Below are 22,978 nucleotides of genomic sequence, written 5' to 3'. Positions count from 1 at the left end.
TTCTCGCACAGAAGGCCTAACATCGGCTTAATCGCCGATGTTCTCCCCCACACTCTATGGGGTAAAATCCCCACGTTCCGGCAAAAATGATATCGGCTAAACTCCCGACTATGAACCCAATGTACAGTAAAGTATTCAGCGCTTCTAGCATATAATAAATCCTATATAACCCCGCCACCCCTAAAAGCCTCCCAAGGTCTGATACAGTTGACAACCCTTAGAGCTGTTATAACCAATTCCAACACCAGAGCTACGCCTAGAGTACCTACTAGAGTATACTCAAACCACCCAAAATGTCCATCCACGCCAACGGCACAACACCACCCCAACCCTTCAGCATAAACCCCTTCAAAACAAAAGCCGACTTCCAATCCGCCTGCACCGCCATCCTAAACCCTCTCCTCCCCCTCTTCACCCCGCTCCAGACCCGCGTCAAAATCGGCTCAACACCCACCCGCTTCGACGAAGGCGGCGCCCAATTCGAAGGCTTCGCCCGCCCACTATGGGGCCTCGCATCCCTTCTCGCAGGTAACTACGACTACGCCGATGCCGCGCGCTGGCGAACAGGTATCATCAATGGCTGCGACCCCGCCAGCCCGGAGTACTGGGGCGATCTGGAAGACTCGGATCAGCGCATGGTGGAAATGTGTCCACTTGGCTTTGCGCTGGCTGTTGCGCCGCATGTGTTCTGGGACCCGCTTAGCGAGAAGGAGAGGGGCGATGTGGGCGGTTGGTTGAGGAGTATTAATGGGTTGGAGATGCCGAATACGAATTGGTAAGAGATGCACATACTAACTGGATGTTCCCTGAATTGATGGCATCGATTGTTTGTTTGGATGGTTGTTGGCTAACCCGACACTGGCATCAGGCTCTGGTTCCGAGTTTTCGCTAACCTGGGCTTGAAGAAGAATGGCGCGGAGTACTCGCATGCCAGGATCGAGGCTGATATGGATCACCTGGATACGTTTCATATCGGGGATGGCTGGAGTAATGATGGGCCGAAGAGCCATCACCAGATGGATTATTACTCTGGTTCTTTCGCTATTCAGTTCTTGCAGCTTTTATATGCGAAGTTGGCTGGTGATTTTGATCCAGAGCGCGCGGAGAGATACAAGCAGCGCTCGAAGCAATACGCCATGGACTTTGTGCACTATTTTGCTCCGGACGGTAAGTCCAAGTTCTGCATGTACTCCTACGGCCCAACAATCAATCAATCCATGCCCCAGACCATCAATATTAGACAAATAACCACTCCCGTGCTAAATACTGACCTCGCTTTCCCCTCCAGGCAGCGCAATCCCCTTCGGCCGCTCAATGACCTACCGCTTCGCCATGTCCGGCTTCTGGGGCGCCCTCGCCTACGCCGACGTCGACCTCCCACCCCAACTAACCTGGGGCATGGTGAAGGGACTTCTCCTCCGCAACTTCCGCTGGTGGTCGAAGCAAAAGGACATCTTCTCCAACGACGGCACCCTCAACCTGGGCTTCTGCTACTCAAACCCCTACCTAACCGAGAACTACAACTCCTCCGGCTCGCCCTACTGGTGCTGTCTCTCGTTCCTGGCCCTCGCGCTCCCAGACGAGCACGCGTTCTGGACCAGCCCCGAAGAAGACTACCCGAGCGCGGCCCTGCCCGAGATAAAAGCGCTGAGCTACCCGAAGCACATCCTCGTGCGGCGCGGGGGCCACTCGTTCCTGCTTTCGTCGGGCCAGGCGTGCCACTACGCTATGCGCGGGACGCAGGCGAAGTACGGGAAGTTCGCGTACAGTGCGTCGTTCGGGTACTCTGTGCCGACGGGCGCGTATGAGCTTGAGCAGTATGCGCCTGATAGCATGCTTGCGCTGTGTGATGATGGTGGCGAGGTGTGGAAGACGAGACGGGTGGCTGTTGATGCGCGGATTGAGTATCCGGAATCGGGATCGGGATCGGGATCGGCGACGGGGACGCCGGTGATTGTTTCGGGGTGGAAGCCGTGGGCGGATGTGGATGTTGAGAGTATTCTTGTGCCGCCGTCTGGGCAGGCGCCGAATTGGCATCTGCGGGCGCATCGGGTTAGGACGGGGCGGGCGTTGAAGACGTCTGAGGGGGCTTTTGCGATTTATGGGATTCGGAGTGATAATGGACGGACGTTGGGGGCTTTGCAGGTTGGTGCTGGTGATGGGGGGAAGAAGGTGGAGGCTGAGGAGGGAACTGTGATGGATGGTGAGAGTGCGTTGGTGGTTTCTGCTGCTGGTGCGGTGGGTATTACTGAGCTTTATAATTCGGGGATTGGACGTTCGGGGCGGATTGTTGCTGCGGACCCTAATTCGAATTTGATTCATGGGCGCACTTTGTTGCCATCTTTGGCTGTTGATTTGGCGGCTGGGCAGGAGAGTTGGTTTGTGACTGCTGTTTATGCGTTGCCTACCAGGTCCACGGACTGGAAGGCCATGTGGGAGCAGAAGCCTCAGATTCCGGATTGGTTGATTCAAAGAATGGAGAAGAAGGAGTAGATATACTGTTGTACGTGCTGTACATCTTATTTTTTGGCATTTGTGGAATTGGAGAGTTTCGGTGACTTTAGAGTCTTGATTTCAGAGAAACATTTGGATCAGCAAAATCGTGAACATTTGAAAGATCATACATAGCACATGGAAATTATATTGATGAGTAGAAATTGCAATCATTAAGCTCAAATTGTTCTGACAACAGGTAAGAGTCATTCAAAGGAGAAGGGTATGGTATAATATAGTAAGATATTCACATCATGGGCATGAAACGCGAGACAAGATAAAACTCCATATGCAAGAAGAGCCCAAAGATATCGCTAGAAAATTAATAAAACTTCCCCAACCACGAATTTCGGTTCGAAATTCTCCTAAATTCATTAACAGCAGGACTGAAAGGCTTCACTTCTGAATCGTCAACTTCCATCTGATCAACCCTTGAGTACCCGGTTGATTGCGCTTCCGGACTAGCACCATCTGCCCTTGCACGAATATAGTAGTGCTCGTCGTTCTCCTGCATGCCGATCGACCAGCGCTCTTTCATCTGGTGTCCAACAGGACCGCAGCCACAAGCGCCTCGAAGAACGGCGCTCTGTGGGCTATTCATCGCGAGGGCAAAGAGATTCTGCGGCTCTGTGAAGTCGGTAATTTGGTGTCCGCGAGCTTCGATGATCATGAACACCAAGCACACGGCACTGGTGAGGAAAGCGCAAACCAGAATAACATAGAACACGCCCTGCCATTTATCTGTACCGCCTGAGAAGTAGCTGACTGCTTTTATTGTGGCGGTGAAATTCTCATATGCAGGGGTTTCAAGGCTTTCAGCCAAATTGTAGCTCCATCCTTGCACGAACGGAGTGTTTTGCGTGCTGAGAATGAGCGTACTACCTGCCATGACGGCAAGTGCCTCAGCAATTGAAGGAAGAGCTGGATCCAGGCTCCAGGTGTTCGTTTTGTTATCATGTGCTGGCATCATTTGCATGATCAAGCGCTCGTTACTAGCATCGGCAACCGTGATGCCAGAGCCCAGGTTCACCGCGGTAGCCCATGTATCGGCGACATTTTTCCAGTCAGGAGACCAGACACCTTCCTTGAAATTGTCGACATGGCGATTATATTGAAGGGTGTTGGAGGAGTTCTCGCAGTTGGTGTAGAGCGAAGCTCCACTTGAATCGGCATCGTAGAGCGTTGAGCAGACGCCGGTTAGTTTTGCTTTCATAGAGCACATCACGTAGTCAGGGGAGGAGGCAGAGGGTTTCCCGAGAAGATAGATTGCGGCTGTCGGCCAAACGCCTGTCGAGTACAGGATGGTGTTATATTCTGCGGGGTACGTGCCGAAAGTGGGTGGTCTTTGCTCGTATTCCGGGCCAAAGCCAAAGATCGAGTCGACAACTGTACTGTTGAGATACAGAGGCAATTTCGGAATATACGTGTCGGAGTATATGTCCTGCATCCATGTGACGGCATTGAAATGTTGATATGGCCACTCGCTGTAAATTATTGGCTTCAGCTCTGTAGCATTCATGCCCACACAAAGCACGTTGACTGCGGGCGAGGGCACCGATGCCTCGATGGAGTATGTGCCTTCACCGGTTGCTTCTTGTGGTTGCCGAATGTCGTTTCTTGGGTCCATTGCAGCTGCAGGGACATTTCCGTGCGGAAATGCCATTGTAACGTTATTCATCATTCGGTTATGCTTTTTCGATAACTCAGTTATGTTTTGAATTTCGATCCAGCTACCAGTGACAGTTGTGTTGTCCCAGATCGAACCAGTAGGTGGAGGACGTGATGAAAGCTTGTCTGACATGTTGCTAGGACTTAGCTCGCTCCAAGAAGAAATCCATTGTTGATAATTGTGGTAGGCAGTTCCTACATGTAAGAGTTCGAGACAGGTCGAGTTCCTATAGTCCTTATCCATCGATATTGTGATCGGCGTCTTACAGGTATCCTCAAGGTATACGTCATTGGCAAAAGCAGCAGACACTTTCCCCCAGATGACTGTATTTTCACGTGGCCCGGGATTCAGTTTTGGTGACACTGAACACGATCATTAGTCTTACTTTGTGATATATGCGCAGGATACGTCAAGGGCGAGGACTTACCCAACGCCTCGGCGGCGGTAGTGTAGAGCATAGCGACAAATGTCGAAGTCAAGGCAATGGCCCCCAAAAATGTCAGCGCCGAGTATCGCATCGTCTCCCAATGCACGAGCATGGATCCCGGCTGCATAATCCATGTCCGCATCCCCATATCAGCAATACTGATGCCACGCGAATTTGTCGTCAATGCCCGGCGGCTAAGCACTTGACCCAAAAACGCCACACAGATAGTAACATAAGCCAATTCAATGGTCTTGGCGAAGAAAGCAGAAAGCAGATTGGCAGTTGCGGCTGAAAGTGGCTTCCCGCTCCCCACATTCTTCCATCGCGGCTTCCAAAAAGCGATAATGAGATATATGCCCGAAAAAATCGTCGCGTATAAGGCCAAAACAAAAATTGAAATGGGAACCCAACCAAATCGCCGCTGTAGCACGGGCGATCGGCTGGGGCAGTTCAGAACTTGTTGCTGCGGGGTCGAAATGATCGGTGTCTCCTGTGGCGTTTTCAAGAAGCCCGGAGTGGTCGGTTGGCTGTCGGTGGGTGGAGATTCCTTATTTGAGAGGAACGAGTCTCGGCTTTCCCTATGTTTGCGGCTGTTCGCCCGCGCGGTGAGGGTTTCGTTAGATTCGTCCGAGAGTCGCAGTCCCAGCCCTACCTCGCGGAAGACTTCGTCGGCGAAGCTATCGCGCGATGGGTAGTGATTGAGTGCGAAGGCATAGTCGGGTTCTGGAGATGATCGGCCCAGTGGGTTCCAAGAGTTGGACGGTCGCATTGTGACTAGATCTTCTTCTTGTAGGAGGGAGCGCTGTGACTCGCTCGATTCAGCCATGCTGGGCATGAGAGAGGAGAAGTCACAACGTAGACATAGACGCAGAAGCTGAAATGCATTCGCTTTTATTATCTGGGAGTACCTAGCTGTTTTAAAAATAGTCTGATTAGCAGGTTTTTTGGTGTGCTGATTGCAGCAGACCCTTGTTCAGGCTTGGCGTTCAAGCGGATCTTGCTTTTTTTTCTTTTCTCCCTTTTCCCTTTTTCTTTTCTTTTTCTGGGGTCTCGGATGCACAAAGCTGGACCCTTGGGAGAAGGGGAAAAGTTGGGGTTTCGGATTTTGAGGTTAAATCCAGAGCCGCCTTGGTATCTATAAAAGTCAAACAGATTACTGCTGCCCAGACATAATCCCCAATTTTTCACAAGTTTTTCACTCTACGGAGTAAGAATCCTATTCCTCTCAATCTCGACTTGGTACCTTTGGGGCCTCGGATCCAGGGCTCAGGGGTCCAAGTCCACGTTCAATCGGGAAATGAGTGCGTTTTGGGGGCGGGAAAGAGGCACTTGTGATCCGCCTAAGTAATTAGTCTGGAATCCAACCAATGAAAGCACTTTGCTTTTTTGTTTGCTTTTAGATCTTTTTCGTTCGTCTAATTTTATCCATTTAAGGCTGGACCCTACGCTTTTGCAGGAAGAGAAGCTTCAACTTGGTAGGGACTCTGCGGGTAATCAATACAAGTAAAGAGCACCGTGTATCCGCGCGATGCGCAGTTCAATTCCAGTCATTTGTCTAGGTAGGGTCTCCAACTTTGAAGTGTACATAACACGTATTTAATACTTGGAATGGGTATACATTCAGTGCTCAGGATGAGTACCTGCTCAGTACTCCCTTCTTGAGATACTAGGTGTTGTACTTGCTACTCAGTAAAGGGGGTGGTGGATATGAAACTGTCGTCGGGTAATTGCATTGAACTTCAAAAGAGTAGAAATGGAAGCCGCGAATCAAGAATCAAGACATTGAGACGGACATGCTTCAATCAAGAGACAACAGAATGGCAGACGCATCGGGAACGGCAATCCGAAGCACTGAATCATGGATCTTCACTATCTCCTCGTGGGAATCCATGGTGACTGGTCTCCCCTGCTTGAGATCATAGTCGTAAGAAACACCCCCAAACGTAATATTGGTCAAAGCGTCACTGCCTGGAGCAATCAGCCTCTTCAACGTGGCCTGCTGATGGTGACTGGGAATCTTGAACTCGTAATCCCTGCTCGGGCGGTCTGCAGTTGTAGACTGGTTAAATGCGTTAAGATTCACAACAACAAGCTTTGAGAGCTGATCGCCCTCGTAAATACCATAAGCAGCCTCCGTATCGTTTTGCAATGGTATGTTGACAATTCGACTGTTGTCTGAGTGTCCAATGGCGGTGGCGACCATAATATGACCATAATATGGGGGGCGCGTGGTGGGTGGCTGTCCCTCGCTGGAAATAGGCTGCCAGGAGGCATATCGGTAATTGAGGCCTTGATGGAAATTGAGGCGCTTGATGTTCTGCATTTGAGGATTATTAGTCAATGACCCGTCATTAACGGTTTCTAGTGAGTACTCAGGATATGTGATTCATACATTTGCGGCAGCCCAGAGGGAAAAGTCAACTACCCACAAGGCGTCACCGAAGACATTCGTCTCACCATTACGTCCTTGATTCGCAATGGAATTCGTTTCGCCCAAAGTATATGGATGACCAATGTGCGCAATGTTCTTCATTCGCTGAATTTGCAATTCCAGGTTGTCGACAATGTTGGTGTGGTTCATCAGTGTTTCTTTACATGTCAGTATTAATTCTTACACTTTATTAGAACATAGATCGTAACTTACTTTGAAGATCGTAAGATACTGGAGCTAGTGGCGGCTCAAAGACACCCATGTAACTTGAAATGAAAAGTCAGCGTTCGAACACTCATAATGGAAAAGAAAGCGTGCATCTCACTTGTGGAAGGAAATGAGTCTTGTAAGGTTATGCGGGTCATAGTCAAGATTGTATAATTCTTCCGCTGTCCAGGTAGTCATGCCCTCAACAAAGACAAAGCTCGGTGCCATGAACCCAGGGAAATGACCAGGACAAGCCTTCTCCACTGTAGATCTAATCACAGCAGACTTTCGGTTCCATTCGTGCACGTAATCTAACAATGAATAATTTGCAGGACGATAGTCCCCCACAGAAAGGTCCCACTCATTTCCTAATTCGTAAAGCTCCAGCTGAGGGCCGATGGAGGTGCAGGCTTCCACAGCAGCCATTTCAAGCTGGTCAAGTGACTTATTCTGGGCCATGTTCAGACCATGCGAGAACTTGATATCGCCCAAGGTGTGATATGACTCGAAGAAAGCGGGCCCATATTTTATTTCGATTGGTTGGTCATCGGTAGGGTGAGCAAAGATGAGCTGAACTCCCTCTTCTTGATCGGGGTAATAATTGGAATGATCTCTAGATTGAAGAGTTCCTAGGTCAAAAAGACTTCTAAGTTGAGGTGGAGGGAAATTTTGGACTCTTACTGGGAAGTTCCTCCAACTCTCACTTTCGGCGATACACCTGTGGCTCTCCTCAAGTTGTCCAACAAATTCCGTGAAAACTTGTTCGGGTGCGAATGGTTGCCTGCATAGTCGGGGAAGAATGCAAATTCGATGGATAGTGACTGTAAATCTCTTTCCACTGGTTCGCTGTTCTTTCCTGGCCCTGGAATGGCTATAGGACTGTGGTACGCATAGCTATGACTAGCAAAAGCAGCAAGGCTCAGCAGAGAAAAATAAGATAGCATTCTGATAGAACTGGTATGCCTCTCCTGTCAGTTGTCTATGGCCTCCAGGCTTGGAATGCTTTCCAAGGTTGTGGACACTACATCCATTAGTATGTCCAGATGTCCGATATTTATACCCACCTCGCACGGCTATCAAAAGCAATCGGGCTTTGAATTGAACCTTGTACATATATTGTCATGTAGATGCATATCATGCATAAGCTTGGAAAAGTACCTAGCAAGGTACATGAGCCAATGTATGTCTCCATTCCAGGGTGCCTTGGTATAACCAAAAACCGAATATCAAATGCCGCCTCCATATGGCATAAGATCATCGGCAGGCATTTCCTGATTGACCATAACCCCCGCATTTACCCCGGGTTTCCCGGGGTCTCCGTACAAGCTAGTTGCCGACGTATGATGATATGATGTAAACACCAGGGCATAAAGTCCGGGAGCACCATATAAACTTTCCTAGCGCGAGACTGATGAGTGCGAATTGCCGACTTTCTCACCTCCACTTACCGAACAGTCACAATCGCAACCTGGAAGCTAGCAATCCACTAGAAGCTGGCTGTACACCCCACAGATTTTTATGCACCCCACCAGCCTTTCTCCCGATGCATCCGCCGAGGTCATGAATCCGGGGTTTGATATTGCCTGGTTGGCAGCAACGGCAATAGAAAAGGTTGAGAATTATGTAAAATCAAATGGCTTTCAATTGAAGGGAATACCCATTCGGGATCATTTAAACTGTCATCCTCATTCCACCATTGGCACAGACCACACTACCCGTAGTCCATTGACCATCCGGTGTGCACAACATTCCAACGACACCTGCAACCTCACTCGTGAACGCCGGTCTCCGCCCACCCATCTTCTCCTTGATAAGACCCGCCTGTTCCTCTGTAATCCGTGACATGGTATCCGGGTCATTAACGTCCAACTTGCTACCAGGGGTATTATCCTGGAAGCCCTGAATATCGTTCCAAAAGCCCTCGCCTGCCTTGAAGTACATGTCACCAATGACCGGGCCGGGGTTGACCGCGTTGACAGTGGCGCGATCGGCCAACTCGCGCGCCCAGGTACGTGTCATAGCCTCGAGGGCTGACTTGGTGCCGCCATAAATTGACTGGCCCACGAAGCCCATTGCGGAAGACACGCTAGAAATGTTGACGATGCGACCACTGCGGTCTGTGGGGAGGTACTCGGTGATTCCTTGGGTGAGGAGGAGGGGAGCGAGTACGTTGATGGTGTAGTGCCAGTTGAAAAGGTCAGCGTCGATGGGGCCCTTGACTGCGTCGTTCAGGTCGCGGTCTGCTGAGACACCGGCATTGTTCACGAGAATGTCAATCTGAAGCTTTTTGGAGGATCCGAACTTTTCTTGTGCGGCCGCAATGATGGTTTTGACGGCCTCTTCGGGCTTGGATAGATCGGCCTGGACACTTTCGCATTGGACGCCGTGGGCCGCGGCCAGTGAGGCGCAGAGCTCATTTGTGGCGGCACGCGAGGACTCGGAGGTGAAGTTTAGCAAGAGTGAGGCACCCTTTGCGGCTAGGTTGCGTGCGATCGCTTCACCAATTCCTGTTTACCATCTCATTAGCGCATTGGATTCTTCTTTGTTTACAGGGTCTGGAACTCTGGACTGGACGCACCCCTGGAGCCACCAGTGACGAGAGCAAGCTTGCTCTCCAAAACGCGGTTTGTGTTTGCCATTTTGGATTGATTGATATTGAGTATGTTTGAATTGTTATAGCAGAGGAAGAACTTGAAAAAGAAAGTTGATTTGGAAGTTGCCAGACTGGTTACTTTGTACCCCGCCAATTTAACCGACGATAACAATTGCTTGTCCCCGCAGATCCACTTGACGCGGGGAGAAATTGCCCGTTTGGAGACTCAAGTGGGAATCCCGGCTAATATCCATTTTCTCTCCCCGACATAGTTAAGGAGGTCCAGAAGACTAGCCGGGAATTCTCATCCGCAATCACTCCAAACGAATCCTCAATCGCTTAAATTGCTTCGCATTCTCCTCGATCGCTCTCTCCACCGGCAGCCGCTCCATACTACTCGCCCCGAAGAAGCCATGCACCCCCACCGTCCTCGAGAGCACATACTCCGCGTCCGACGGCTGCGCAATTGGCCCTCCGTAGCATAGTACCAGGACATCGGGATTAACTCGCGCAGCTGCGTCTCGAATCCCCTGTACAAATCCCACACAATCCTCGAGCGACTTACCGCTCAAGGCTCCGATCGAGCCAGAGGTCGTGAGGCCCGCATGCGCGACGATGACATCCGCTCCAGCCTTCGCCATCTTGGTCGATTCCTCCTCATTAAAGACGTAAGGAGTCGTCACGAGCCCTTGTCTGTGTGCCTCTGCGATCATTTCAACTTCACGGTCAAATCCCATGCCCGTTTCTTCGAGGTTCTGTCGGAATTGCCCGTCAATCAACCCGACCGTAGGGAAATTTTGCACACCGACGAAACCAATGCGCTTGAGTTCGGCGAGGAATGCGGGCATCTCGCGGAGGGGATCGGTGCCACAGACTCCCGCTAGGACAGGGGCATTCTTCACGATAGGGAGAATCTCCGAAGCCTGGTTTGTTTTAGGTGTGTGTTAGTCATGGCTTATAGAATGGTGGGTGCATCGGTTTTGCGTGGACGGTGGGACGGTCGCAGATGGATCTTGGAAGACCACGTAAACACACCATTTCCACAACCACTTTGTTGGCATCGGAGTAGGGCATCAATCCTGCCAGAGATCCATGGCCGGCCATGCGGAATCGGCCTGAATTATAGACCAAGATGAGATCAGCGCCGCCTGCTTCGACTGACTTGGCAGATAGGCCAATTCCTGGTGTCATCGCGTACTTAGTAGGGTGTTCATTTCTTAGTAGACTAATTGTTTGATCAGATGGGAAAACTCATACCAGCTCCAGCTCCAACGATGATGGAGCCATCGGCAACTGTTTTGCGAAGTCGCGCGAGGACTTCTTCTCGATTGGTCGGACGAGGCATGTCAACAAAGAACCACTACTGGAATTGAGAGTACAAATGGGTTGATTGAACAAGCAGTTCCAAGGCTGAGACGGACTAAGTGTTCAAGAGGGGAAGTGCAGTGTAGTATTCTATCTCTCATATGTATCAATGCTGATACTGTAGGTGATTATCTGGTGGGGCCTTCCTATCTTGACTCTGAACTGCCGCCGCTTTTATGAGATTACTAAGTAGCATGAGGGGCACAGGACATATTGAAAACAAGTATTCCATTCATAATTTTCACCATACCCAGTCCTTAGGACAGTCAAGCCAGTCTTCTGTTTGGAAGTTCGGTAGAGCCAGATTGTACATCACAAACCAACGATCAGAAAAGCCCGATGCTTCTACACGGTCTATAAGTCGAAATCCTGTGATGCCCATAACTTCTCCTTGCTAAGTGGCCGGCAAGATGTGGAATTTAGCCCCCAGGAAAAGAACATTTTGGTCTTGTTGGGTTGCCAAATACCCCCAGAGTGAGGGTCCGCATCAAACCCGTTCTGAGGTTAATGGAGACGTGTTTGTGCTTCCGAATTTGGTATGGACTTGACAGCCTGAGCCTCTCGGCTGGAGGGAGGTGAGAATCATGTACCTATCGTCGGGATTTTCAATCGGATGCGCATGAAAGTCTTCTTTCCCCGTCTTGAAGGTGACACTGGAATTAAAAGATTGATTGAGAAAAGCAGAGTGCATCATCGGCATCTTTCTGGCTTAGATGTAAGGCGCTTCACCATTCATAGGATGGCTTTTATAGCAAGATCTACCATTTCCCGTCAAGTCTCACTTACATCTCGAAGATGCGGAAGCATAGCTTCTTTAACCGACCAGAGCATTCCGTTCCGTGAAACATCAGTGGTTGTTGTCTTCGGTACAGAATGTGTGTAAATTTCTCTGCTATTGGGGTTTCTTTTGACTGCCTGGACAGGAGTCTCGCCGCTTAGCTGAAGTACTTCCATGTCTCTGAAAGCTTCACTAAGATTCCTGGACTTTGAATTGTTGGCTGGGTGAGTATATTTGCTAAACCCACGATTCCGAAGCTCATCCACTCTTCGCTCTTCGCTCTTTTCTTCTCATTCGGCTAGGCTTCTCTTCATTGGGATTGCGGTCCAGTGCATTGGGTCCCTTGCTGCACGTAGCTCTTCCCAGTAGTCGAGATCAATAGTCATAAGTTGATCAGGTAAAAGGTTTCGAAGTACTCGCTCCATAGCGGAGAACAAAATAAGTCTCTCCGCTTTGAGGGTCTCTATGAATGCCTCACATTGATCGAGGAGGATCTTCATAGACTCACCGACCCCATTTTTTTGCATCATGAAATAATACTACTAGTAGTACTATCAATTGATGTACTTTTTGAATACTTGGAATGGGCTTATACTTAGTACTCGAGATGAGTACCTACTCAATACTTGAGATAGTTATTGACCGTATTGGACTCACTGTTCAGTGCCTACTTTCATCTTACTTTCCAACTACCAACTGGGGGACTCATATGACGAAAGACCTCACAGCCTACAGGCACTATCTAGTAAAGGCGGAGATATTAGAGGATCAAGAAGTTTGAATTAGCACTTGAATATTACCTGGCAGTGCTGAGTGTGCTATCTCGAAGGCGGAGGTGGAAGGGGTAGAAGTAAAGTTAGAAGAATCGATAAAATCCCCAGGAAAAAAAACAGTGAGGTGATCTGTAACCTGTGCAGTGCTTATTTATTCACTAGCATTTGAAAGTGCTACATGCAGTTATATGTATCAACAACATTACATTTGAACTCTTGGCAAGTCCAGAGCCTCTCCTGCCTACTACATGGTAATGGTAGATACTAAACATATATCACATGTGTACTATCCTCTTTTTTCATACATGAAGCCCGGTAAGCAACCCCAGGCTTCTCTCCCAGTTCAAACGCATCAATCCTTTATGATTATGAGAAATTTGGTTTTTGGTCAACCTCTTTGCACCCCCTCGTCAGGACTGGCTGACTTTCTGCACTTGAGGGAGGTTCAATAAAGTGCTGTTATAACCTGTACTATTTAAATAGCTTTATACTCTCAAATACTGACTTAATTCTCACCCGCAACCTTATTCCATGATCAAATAACTTTCCAGTCCACTTGGGAGCTGCCCTCAAAACTAAAGTGCTACTAGTATGCACTAGTAAACTTGAAAACTAAGCCACCATTTTCTACCCACGCATGAAACCTCTCCCACGTTTATAGTTGCTACCTCAGAAACATTGAAAGCTGTTTCGATCAGATACGATGTTAATTGATCACCTGGCGTTGTGACTCGGGTTTTTACCACTGTTCTATCTCTATCACAACCTTTTGAAGAGATGAATTTGAATTGCAGGCAACGCTCCCGGCAAGCAACGTGGGCCTCGGAACTTCGACTTCCCTGATGTACACCATATATGATACATCGATTGATCTCTGAGCCATAATCGAGTAAGAGTCAGATTGTTCTCACTGGAGGAAAGGGTGATTGTCAATCTCTTGATGAATCAAGGCACACCGAGGATCAGACTAGTGATGCCCATATTGACGATCTGTTCCTAGGTGTGAACGATCAAATCCTCCTATTCTTCTTGTTTCGTTGTGTCATTCGAATAACGATTATGAAGGTTGATTCCTTGTGTGCTAGAGATTCCTTGTGTGCTAGAGGGTCAGAACCTGAAGGAGATAATGTCTTCAAAAAGGATTGTAACAAATTCGAAGATTGGACTGGAGAAAGTCAGGGTTGGTGTAATATCTTTGCTGTGGCGATTCAAGTAATGGGTCAGCCTGGGACGAGTGTATGGGCTTAATAGGTATTAAGGAAAATAATCACCATCAATTGATGTCAGGCTGTCGATATCAAAGGAATTAACTGCATACCTAGGCCTACTTGAGGAAGCTCAACTTCCAATGCGGGTGTAGTATAAGCCTCATAAAATTCTTGTTAGGCATTTCGCCCTATCAGACCCCAATGCTGCAAAATGCAGCACCAGTCCATGGGTGCCTGTTAGATAAGTAATCGTCGACAATGCCACTAGTCTCAGAATGCCAGGCGGAGCTTTCAGATCAACTCTGCGCGGCACATGGTACGATCGGTTGATGCATACTATATAGTGACCAACAACAAAGTACTATGTATAGCTCAGACCCACGGGCGCCAGTTCACCAGTCCGCACCACAGAAAAGGCATTACTTCCAGATTTCTAGCAAAGGAAATCTTCAGAAATCACCACTCGGACACGCAAACACACTCGGACACGCAAACCCAATAAAGCCCTCCAAAGTTCCATATACACCCTACATAGTCCTTCCCATGCCACCAAGACCCCAGCTTCAGAGACACCCACGATGCAGGGCCCATCCGAATCAAGCCCTTCACCACGTAACCAGTTCATAGCCGCGATATCGCATGTCCACCCAATATGCAGGGGCCAACCTATCAAGAGCGCAAACAGACACATTAATCTCCCAGAAGCGAAACAAAGGGCACAATCGCTAAGATTCTATCGGGCTTGCTGGAACCCATCCACCGACATGACGTTTCTGCTTACGCAGCCCCGGGTGTGCTAATAACTAGTACTAGCTTCCACCCTGCATCTGGTTTTGTTTTACAGTTACCGTGGCCCGGGACCCGAATATCGTACAGTACGGAGTAATTCCGCGTTTTTCTTTCCTGCCATCATCCGACTTGTCCAATGGAGACTGGATGCTGGCCGTCTTGACGTGGGACTACCGTCGTACAGTACGTAGTTGTACTGTGCACTTTGTATCTTGTATCCTGTATCCATCCATCTTCGGCCAAGTGCGGTGCGGTGCCATACATACTACATACTGCATCGGCCTGGATTCTGGCGTGTCGTCTGTATCCACACGAAGCAGCAGCAGGCAAAAGCAAACAAAACACACGACCCTCATTCCCAGCCCACATGCTTAGCCACATCCACTTTCTTTCTATCCACCGCCACGGAGCGGCGGAATTTTGGACGAGGTGGATTTCCGGATATTCATCGCCGCAATGGTTTTCTTGCCGAGGCGTGTGGGCACGGGTCAAAAGCTTCGTCAGATACTTGACGTCTGCTTCGTACTCGGCTCGGAGGAGATCTGGATCTGGATCTGGATCCAGGGTAGAGTACGAATGCTGGCCTCGTCACCTCCTTTCGTCTAAGCACGGAGTACCACGGACGCGATTCAGGGATTTTCGTTCCCCGCTCCTTTGGGTCTCCACTTGTGTTATGTTCGGCCGGACCCTGGGTGCGCCGATCGAATGGGAGGGCTGGATGTGGGTTGGGTTGATTCAGGAGGAAAGGGTAGTATCTGGTGAGGTGAGGTGAGGTGAGGTAGTTGGCGGGTTTGGTTTAGTGGAGGGGTCCTGTATATTGTTTTCAAAGGTACTACTTCCAAACAAGCTGTCCAGTCCGGGTTACTTAATATGGGTTGTGATACAGGGGTCTGAGGGTTGCCCGTTCGGAGTGTTTGACGGAGATCCCGTTAGGGTAAGTACTGTGCATAGTAGCATGCGCTTTTAGATTGTATAGGGTTTGAGGGGTAGTCAAGTTACGATTGACATGGATTTGAAGTCCGGTCTGGTATGGGGAGCTGTTGATCTTGGTGATCGGATATACGGCGATACAGAGTAGATGATCTATGGAGCTATTATTAATAGGTACCCAGGGGGACTGAGTTTCCATTTCTTTGTTTGCTGAATTCCTGAGAGCAAAGGACACATTTGGAGCGAAACACGTTCGCGCGCCGAAATGACTTTTGATTTCTGTGATCCACTTTCTTTGCGGCGTGTGTGTGTGGCTTCGCATTGAATTTATGGGGAAGCTGAGTTGCAGTCAGGCCCCCTGCAGATACTTATCTGTAGGACATGTTTAGCTTGGGTGTGCATGGACAGCCTGACTCAAGTTTCAATGTAAAGTACCAGTATTCTTTAAATGCTAAAAAACAGTGAAATGGGATGTTTTATGACCTTGAAAAATATTGAAATTTGCTTTTTCTTCCCTTTTTTTTTTTTGACACGACGAATACGATACGTGTACATAAGCTACTCGCGTCCCTACTTTGTTCCTCGTGCGCAGTGAATGGGGCCTGTGGATCACGTTCCAAGCGAGGATCAGGGCAATGATTTTCGTCGTAAATGCCTAAGCGAGCTGTTTGTTGTCGAAGCTTTGTTGATCCTGATTATCTGGCCGCAGATCTGGAGTACGCAACATCCCTATCTGTAAGTATTATCTGATACCAGTTGACGCGACAGCCAAGGCGGCATCTGATACGTAAGAAGCTTGAAAGTGAGACAGGGTAACGTACTAGTGATTTCTAAATTTATCAGGAAGCATGGACATTATTCTCCGTAGTACATACGCACTCGACTCCACGTGAAGATTGCGCCCGGGTAATGATTCCACGCTTGAATTGATTGCCGGCAATTTTCTTATCATCGAGCTGGAAGTACTCTGTGGAAGTGTAAATACACAGTAACCTCGAGGGTTATTGATGTCGGTATCCTGAGGTGGTTTGCGGGTCTGGAAGGTATACGAAATATCTGTCGTAATCAGCAGTTGTAGCTAGCTGCTACAGCTATAGCTAAGGGACCGTATGTAGGGTGTCATCAAACACATCAGAAATAGATCCATGGATCTAGCTGTTTGTTTTCTTTTTTCCTCTCGGATCAAGATGTGTTGACATGCGCCACAAAGGGATTGAGGTGGAGCGTTGACATAGTTCAAGGAGCTGTAGGCAGCGGCATAAGTTGCACGCATTATTTGCGATCGCTAAAATCAACGGGAAAAAGAAAAACGCCGGGAGAACGGGTGCCGGATCGACTATGGAGTCGCCCGTGAGTACCGAGCGAATGAACGTCAATTGGTACAAACGTTCTGGAAGACAGTATCTTCGAAGACATAAATGGAACAAAGAAAACGGGGCCCTGTGGCTGTGTGAAGCAGGTTTAAATGTGGTGGCCTGGGAAGTTGACAGATTCATTGAGTACTAGTATGGAGAACGGAAGATTGGGAAACTTTGGTTTCCACGTGTTTCCATTTACTTTCCAAGGAAGCTTGGAATACGACGGATTTCTCAATTTCTATTCGTTACTTTTTTCCTCTTTTTTTTTTCTTCAATTTTAATTCATTGGTTCCTTTGCGATCGATCGATTACGATGATCATTTTTTACAAAATCTTCCGATATCAAATCTATTCAATCTTACAAAGTATTCTTTGGTACACAAATTAAAAACTTGGGGTCCAAAATCTGCCCTCTCTTTGTTATCCTACTATACGCTTCTTTGAACAGTAAAATCTCAAACCCTAGAAAAGACAAGCCCAGATCCTGCGGCATATCGTATAGAAAGATAGTGCAGCAAAAGGCCGCGTGGGCAGGCGTCAGTAGGTGCAGCAGTGGCATAATTTAATATTAGCAGCTCCATAGCACTAGTAGAGATGAGGGATGGGCTTGGAATAGCCGGGTCTCCATTGGCGTCAAGCTAGGCTGAAGGTGGTATAAGGGAGGGGACTGGCCACGAGTCCCTGCATTCAGGGTTAAGAAAAAAAGGGTATGATACTGTGTATTCTGACAATACACAAGACTAGGTGTAAATTAAAAAAAAGGGTCCGCTTGGGAAAAGTCAGAAACGCCAGGGAACCACACTAAAAAGGGTCCCTGACAAGTCCAAAAAAACGTGTGGCGTAATCTCCCAAGCCTGGTCGACGTACGAATCATGGTCGTGATGCGAGCACTAGTTGGACTAGTCAGGATAAGCACGGAAGCATAACTGCTGGATCGGGGCTAGTTCAGCCCAGTGGGGGGTGGATATACGTAGACTGCATACGTATACCCCGTCAAGCGTCGTCGCCGAGCAAATCATCGCTCGGCTTGATACACCCAACGGTTCAAAGTGTGTACCAGATCAAATTCGTTTCATTTCTTTGGCAATTCAATTTTTTTTTTAGGTGTTTTGAATTTGCTTTTTTTGTACTCCGTATGGCCTGTGATCTCTCTCCCCTCATTTATTTTTTTGGGCTGTCCCTTTTCTTTGCTCCATTCAGCACGAACACACCCTTGTGTCTCCAGGGTCAAGATCGATGCAGAAGCTTGGCTGATCGGCACACCATATTTGGCTAATTTGTGCCATTGAGGGGCTAGGAGGCGTAACCCAGCTGCATAGTGAAGGTGGAATCAAGCGAGTTTTTATTATTTGACGGCATGTTAAGAAAGCCATCTGTTATGGATCCCCGTCAATTATTTCCCAAGTTTTTTTTTCTATTCTTTCTTATTGACACATACTTGAATACACAGGAGTGTACCCTAATGTACGTTGCTGACTTACGTATGCTGGGCGGAGAGCCCCCGCGCAGGCATGGGTTCACGGGGCGGGGCGGCAGACGCGTACGAGTACGAAAATTGAAATCTTGAAATCTTGCAAGTGGCCCCTGGACCCGAAATAGCGGTTTTTGACTTTCCAATCCGTTTTTTATTCGTTTCTTTCACTGTTTTTTTTTTTTTTTTTTTTTTTAAGGGATGTACGCAGAAGAGAAGCGATCACAGGCCTTGTTTCTGGCCTTATCTGCTTACGTGGTCGTTGATATGAAAATGTTTCGTCTATTTCAATGAAAGTGAAAATCTCTTCCTGGGCTTCGGCAGTTAGAACTTAACACTCGGTGTAGAGTTCTATTTTCAGCAAATATCCATGTCGATCGGGCAACGTCAAGGACACCACGTTTTTCTCTTCTTCACAACATTTCAATGTTGATATATGCATTTAGACTTCTGAGAGCTTGGAATTTCCGAGTTAATAGTCCGGTCGATCAAGTGGGCTATTTCTTTTTCAGTATGTACAATACCAGGTTTTTTTCTTCAAATTTTTTTTCCGTATTGAAATCCCCCAGGGCCCTGCAGGACCAGAACGGAAGGAGAAATAAATCGGGAAGATAGGGCTTCGCAAGTAATCCAGTCTTTCAAGGTGAATCCCCACCGCCTAAACCTCGGACCCGGAGGTGAGTTCCTATTGAAGATAAGTGACGAGCGCAACATCATCACTTACGTATGTCCCTGGACCCCAGCGCTTTACCTCTAAAAAAAATATTAAAAAATGTTCAAAATTAAAATCAATATATGTTGACTTTTCTTGATAGGCTTTGGTATTAGTTATTGACAATAATACGGTCTTGTGCCGTCTGTGTAGGTTATGAGGCGAATGGAAAAAAAAGCATGGGTAAAGAATTGCCCGAACTAACCAAGGAATGGAAAAGTCCCTGCGCCGATTATCGTTTCCAGGGTCCATGGAACAAAGGGGAAAAATAGCTTTCTGGGCCGTCTTAATTTTCTTTAATTTTTTTTAAAAAATCTTTACATTCGTATTCCTGTCTTTTTTGCCGTAGTTCACCCGATATGCACGGTTTCTGGTAGAGAGGTACACATTTCGCTTGGCCCAGCCGAAGCCCTAGTCGTATTGGGAATTCAAGGTGGAGTCGGGAATCCCGGTGGACAAGCTCCGAGATGGTAAGAAGTACATACAACAAAACGAAGAAACAAAAGTATCAGAAAAGGAATTGAAAAGAACAAATTGCAAATTACCTTAGTAGATCTTAAGCTGACGAGTCCGTCCCCGCCAGGGTCGAGGGGCGGGCCGGAAGAAACGGAGCCCAGAAACGGGTCTGCGCAGAGTAGTTCTAGTGGATTAGGGGTCCTGTCGTTTAATCTTTTTCCTTTTTTTTTTCCTTTTCAAAAATTACACACGTATGCTGTTCTCCCCTGGTATGATTCCAAAGTGGACAAGCTCCACTACCACGCTCGGTAATAACGTATGCAAAAAATTACGGAGCTTCTGGGGAGAGCCTCGCCGAACAGACCCTGGAAGCTTGGCTTTACCTGGCGCCATTATTTAGTATGTTTAGTACCTGAAATGGAACATGACTTTGGAAATTTAGTCACTTTCTTCTTTTCTCCGTTTCTACTTTTGCTGCATCCTTCCATTCCTTTTGCATCTCAGCTTTTGGATCCCTCCATTTCTTCTGGCGGTTTATCTTTAGAAAGTCGCCTATCTATCACGAATCTCGCCCTTTCCCCTCCTTGCCACTTATCAACCTTTCCATCATATGAAACCAAGGACCAACTTTATTTTCCCTGGCAACACAGCATCCGTCATATAAAAGACGCTACTCTAACATCTTCGATTTCTCTCGTGTACCCTGAACACCTTCGCTGGAAGATCGTGTTCACTTCAAACCGTTTTAGACGACCTAGGAAATTTGGTGTATTGGATCTCCCTCCAGCCCGGTTTGCAACTGCCGTTGAGGATTGTGTTCCCCCACGTCGAATTTGAGAAAAATCCGGAAAATAAAATCACAAAAAGAAAAAGCGAGAAAAAGGGACCAGAGCCTCGAAAGGGAAATTCCAGCCATCGACGCCGCAGGGGACAAAACAAAAACGGACTTCAACTAGTATTCTTATCTTCAAACCAACATCCGCCAGCACGAGCTTTCACTACCAATCCAACCCCCGGTCATTTTTAGTTGAGGATCGGCACCGTCATTGGTATTTTCGTGAGATCGCGTTCATTGCGCTCTCTAGATTTCGCCACTCATCTGTGAACACAAACACAAAGACAAGGATTACAGCTTCGAGTCTTTTTGCGCTTGCTAGGTCTGTAGGCCAACAGTGCCTATCATAAGACCTAATGTTGTCAACGTGTTATACAACACAAAAGACAAACATCTTCCGAGAACCACTGGTACGTTTGCAATCCCACTTGATGGTTGCAACGGGAGGCACACGGGAGCCCCTCTCATCTCCCTCCTGTTGTCTTCCCAGCCCTCCCCCGTTGCAACTTCAATCTTTGTCAGAGCAATCTCGAGTACCTAGGCCCGGCCGAGCGGGCATAGTGAAGACGAAAATACTAATATACGTCTCCAACTTGTTTAGTATAATTTTCCAGCCCCGGTGACCGTACATCGGGTCACTGAGGAAATGTCAGTCAGCAGCAGGGCGAATATTGTATCGATCCTTAACAATGACGACAACCCGTCGTTTGCAGTCCGATCCCACCCCAGGATCGGGTCCCTGAACTCGCAATCTGAGCCACAGCAGCACCAGCGCCTGCCGCCAGTCAGCGACCTACACTTCTCGCGGCCACTAGCATCGTCCGAGTCCCCCACAGTCTCCCCACGAGGATATCGCCATCCATTAGACCCCGTCAACGAGGCCATCCAACCAGTCTCACCAGGCTCCTCCAATGGCTCCGCATACGACTATCTACTAAGCCAACCGACCTCAGTCGGTTACCACCCGTACGCCCGGCAGGACCTGCGACGGGACCCATACCGCTATCCTTCTCGCGGTCCTGCCCCGCCACGAACACCTCCCGAGATTCACTCCGCTCCCCCATCAGAGGGTAAATCATCCCAAGGTGCTGGTCTTCGGGGCACGGGGCGAAAGAACAAATATCCGTGCCCGTATGCTTCCAGCCATGGATGCTCGGCCACCTTCACCACCTCGGGCCATGCCGCTCGCCATGGCAAGAAGCACACGGGCGAGAAAAGTGTGCATTGTCCCATTTGCAATAAGGCTTTCACGCGCAAGGATAACATGAAGCAACACATTCGCACCCACCGCACACACTCCGACGATATGCGCTCTACCACCTCTGAACCCGACGGCGAGTCACGATGGGGTTTGTCAAGACCAGATTCCGGTTATTCCACCGCCGCCCATCATCGCACGGTCAGCCAAAATACCGATGCTTCCATGCCTCCTCCCAGCAGTGGACCACGCCTCCCATAATGACTCGTGCATAGTGTCAATCCACGTCCTACTCCCCGACTGGATTGCTATCCTTCACATCACCATCGTTTGCATACTGATTCCCCCTTTTCTTAAACCTCCTGACGAAAAACCTCACATCCTCCGACTCACTGCTGTGCAGTGCTCCATCTCCTTATCCTGTCCTGTCTCTGAAGCGCATTTTCTGCCCCGGAGTTTATTTTGTTTTAATTGCCAAAACCTACATGCATACCTTGCCTGATTTGGTCACTCACTTGACTGAGAGCGATCTAGGGACCAAGAGGGACCTCCCACAAGGGTCTGGGCCCTGTGATTTGTTGACTTTCGTCACATTTTCACTTGTGTGATAGTTTTTGCTTCTTGTTGTCTTTTTTTTTTTTGCCTGCCTGTTTTATATCCCATGTATCATTGCATCTGCTTCTATATTATGTTATGAAAAACCTGAATGGTTGGAACGTGAAGCCCCCTCCATTTCTGAGGGGGCAAACTGAAGTGCTGTGATGTACTTTTGTATAGTACTTAGCAAGGATCACCATGAATGGAATGACCATGTGTGCGACCAGTTCTGGCCGCACCGAGCAACATATATGCTTCTTTTTGATTAATAGAGTAACCGTTGCAAGTGATTTCCACGAATCTATTTCCTGGATTAAACGGGATTAGCCGAAGTGTGTTCCGTGGAACGAATGTTGACGGGAGTTTGCTTATTATTAAGCACTTGAGGTTAACCGGTTGAAGCTGGTCAGTATATGACATTTGGTTTGTACATTAGCGCCCAAGTACAACTACTTAGTACTTGGTACTTTCTGACTAACCAAATTTTATGTTATCACCAGTTGACTCCAGGATACCATGTCCAAACGGCGGTCAAAAATTAACGCTTGATATCCTTGACGTTGGCGAATTCTTAACCTGTGGATTTTGTTCCAGAAGCGACGGTCCAGCCCCCCCAGCGGCAAGGCTTAGCGACCAACTAGGAGATTAAATGCAGCATGACGTCGGACGCTCCGACCCATTCGACATG

General features: G+C 48.2%; 7 protein-coding genes across 7 annotated transcripts; 3 read left to right on the top strand and 4 right to left on the bottom strand.

Moving 5' to 3' along the window:
* Positions 1-293: 293 nt before the first annotated feature.
* N7466_002715 (glycoside hydrolase family 154 protein) lies at positions 294-2,493 on the top strand (the record flags this gene model as incomplete). The annotated part of the gene is made up of 3 exons (XM_057162113.1): positions 294-775; positions 869-1,167; positions 1,289-2,493. 3 exons carry the CDS (start codon positions 294-296, stop codon positions 2,491-2,493), a joined length of 1,986 nt encoding a protein of 661 aa, XP_057025398.1.
* A 322-nt stretch (positions 2,494-2,815) lies between these two features.
* On the bottom strand, positions 2,816-5,415 carry N7466_002714 (uncharacterized protein; the record flags this gene model as incomplete). Its single annotated transcript, XM_057162112.1, has 2 exons — positions 2,816-4,524; positions 4,590-5,415. The coding sequence occupies 2 exons, from the start codon at positions 5,413-5,415 to the stop codon at positions 2,816-2,818; spliced, it is 2,535 nt and encodes an 844-aa protein (XP_057025397.1).
* A 972-nt stretch (positions 5,416-6,387) lies between these two features.
* Positions 6,388-8,171, bottom strand: N7466_002713 (glycosyl hydrolase family 79 C-terminal domain-containing protein; the record flags this gene model as incomplete). The annotated part of the gene is made up of 5 exons (XM_057162111.1): positions 6,388-6,906; positions 6,982-7,178; positions 7,234-7,286; positions 7,346-7,840; positions 7,909-8,171. 5 exons carry the CDS (start codon positions 8,169-8,171, stop codon positions 6,388-6,390), a joined length of 1,527 nt encoding a protein of 508 aa, XP_057025396.1.
* A 727-nt stretch (positions 8,172-8,898) lies between these two features.
* On the bottom strand, positions 8,899-9,866 carry N7466_002712 (SDR family NAD(P)-dependent oxidoreductase; the record flags this gene model as incomplete). Its single annotated transcript, XM_057162110.1, has 2 exons — positions 8,899-9,734; positions 9,806-9,866. 2 exons carry the CDS (start codon positions 9,864-9,866, stop codon positions 8,899-8,901), a joined length of 897 nt encoding a protein of 298 aa, XP_057025395.1.
* A 268-nt stretch (positions 9,867-10,134) lies between these two features.
* N7466_002711 (TIM-barrel enzyme family protein) lies at positions 10,135-11,165 on the bottom strand (the record flags this gene model as incomplete). Its single annotated transcript, XM_057162109.1, has 3 exons — positions 10,135-10,743; positions 10,856-11,001; positions 11,078-11,165. 3 exons carry the CDS (start codon positions 11,163-11,165, stop codon positions 10,135-10,137), a joined length of 843 nt encoding a protein of 280 aa, XP_057025394.1.
* Positions 11,166-15,406: 4,241 nt separating this feature from the next.
* On the top strand, positions 15,407-15,811 carry N7466_002710 (uncharacterized protein; the record flags this gene model as incomplete). Its single annotated transcript, XM_057162108.1, has 3 exons — positions 15,407-15,496; positions 15,620-15,667; positions 15,710-15,811. The coding sequence occupies 3 exons, from the start codon at positions 15,407-15,409 to the stop codon at positions 15,809-15,811; spliced, it is 240 nt and encodes a 79-aa protein (XP_057025393.1).
* Positions 15,812-21,141: 5,330 nt separating this feature from the next.
* N7466_002709 (C2H2-type zinc finger protein) lies at positions 21,142-21,954 on the top strand (the record flags this gene model as incomplete). The annotated part of the gene is made up of 1 exon (XM_057162107.1): positions 21,142-21,954. The coding sequence occupies one exon, from the start codon at positions 21,142-21,144 to the stop codon at positions 21,952-21,954; it is 813 nt and encodes a 270-aa protein (XP_057025392.1).
* Positions 21,955-22,978: the final 1,024 nt, after the last annotated feature.

The sequence above is a fragment of the Penicillium verhagenii genome, assembly GCF_028828195.1.
Source record: "Penicillium verhagenii strain IBT 33310 chromosome Unknown utg000003l_segment0_segment0, whole genome shotgun sequence".
NCBI lineage: Eukaryota > Fungi > Ascomycota > Eurotiomycetes > Eurotiales > Aspergillaceae > Penicillium > Penicillium verhagenii.
This window is presented reverse-complemented; position numbering and strand designations above follow the sequence as displayed.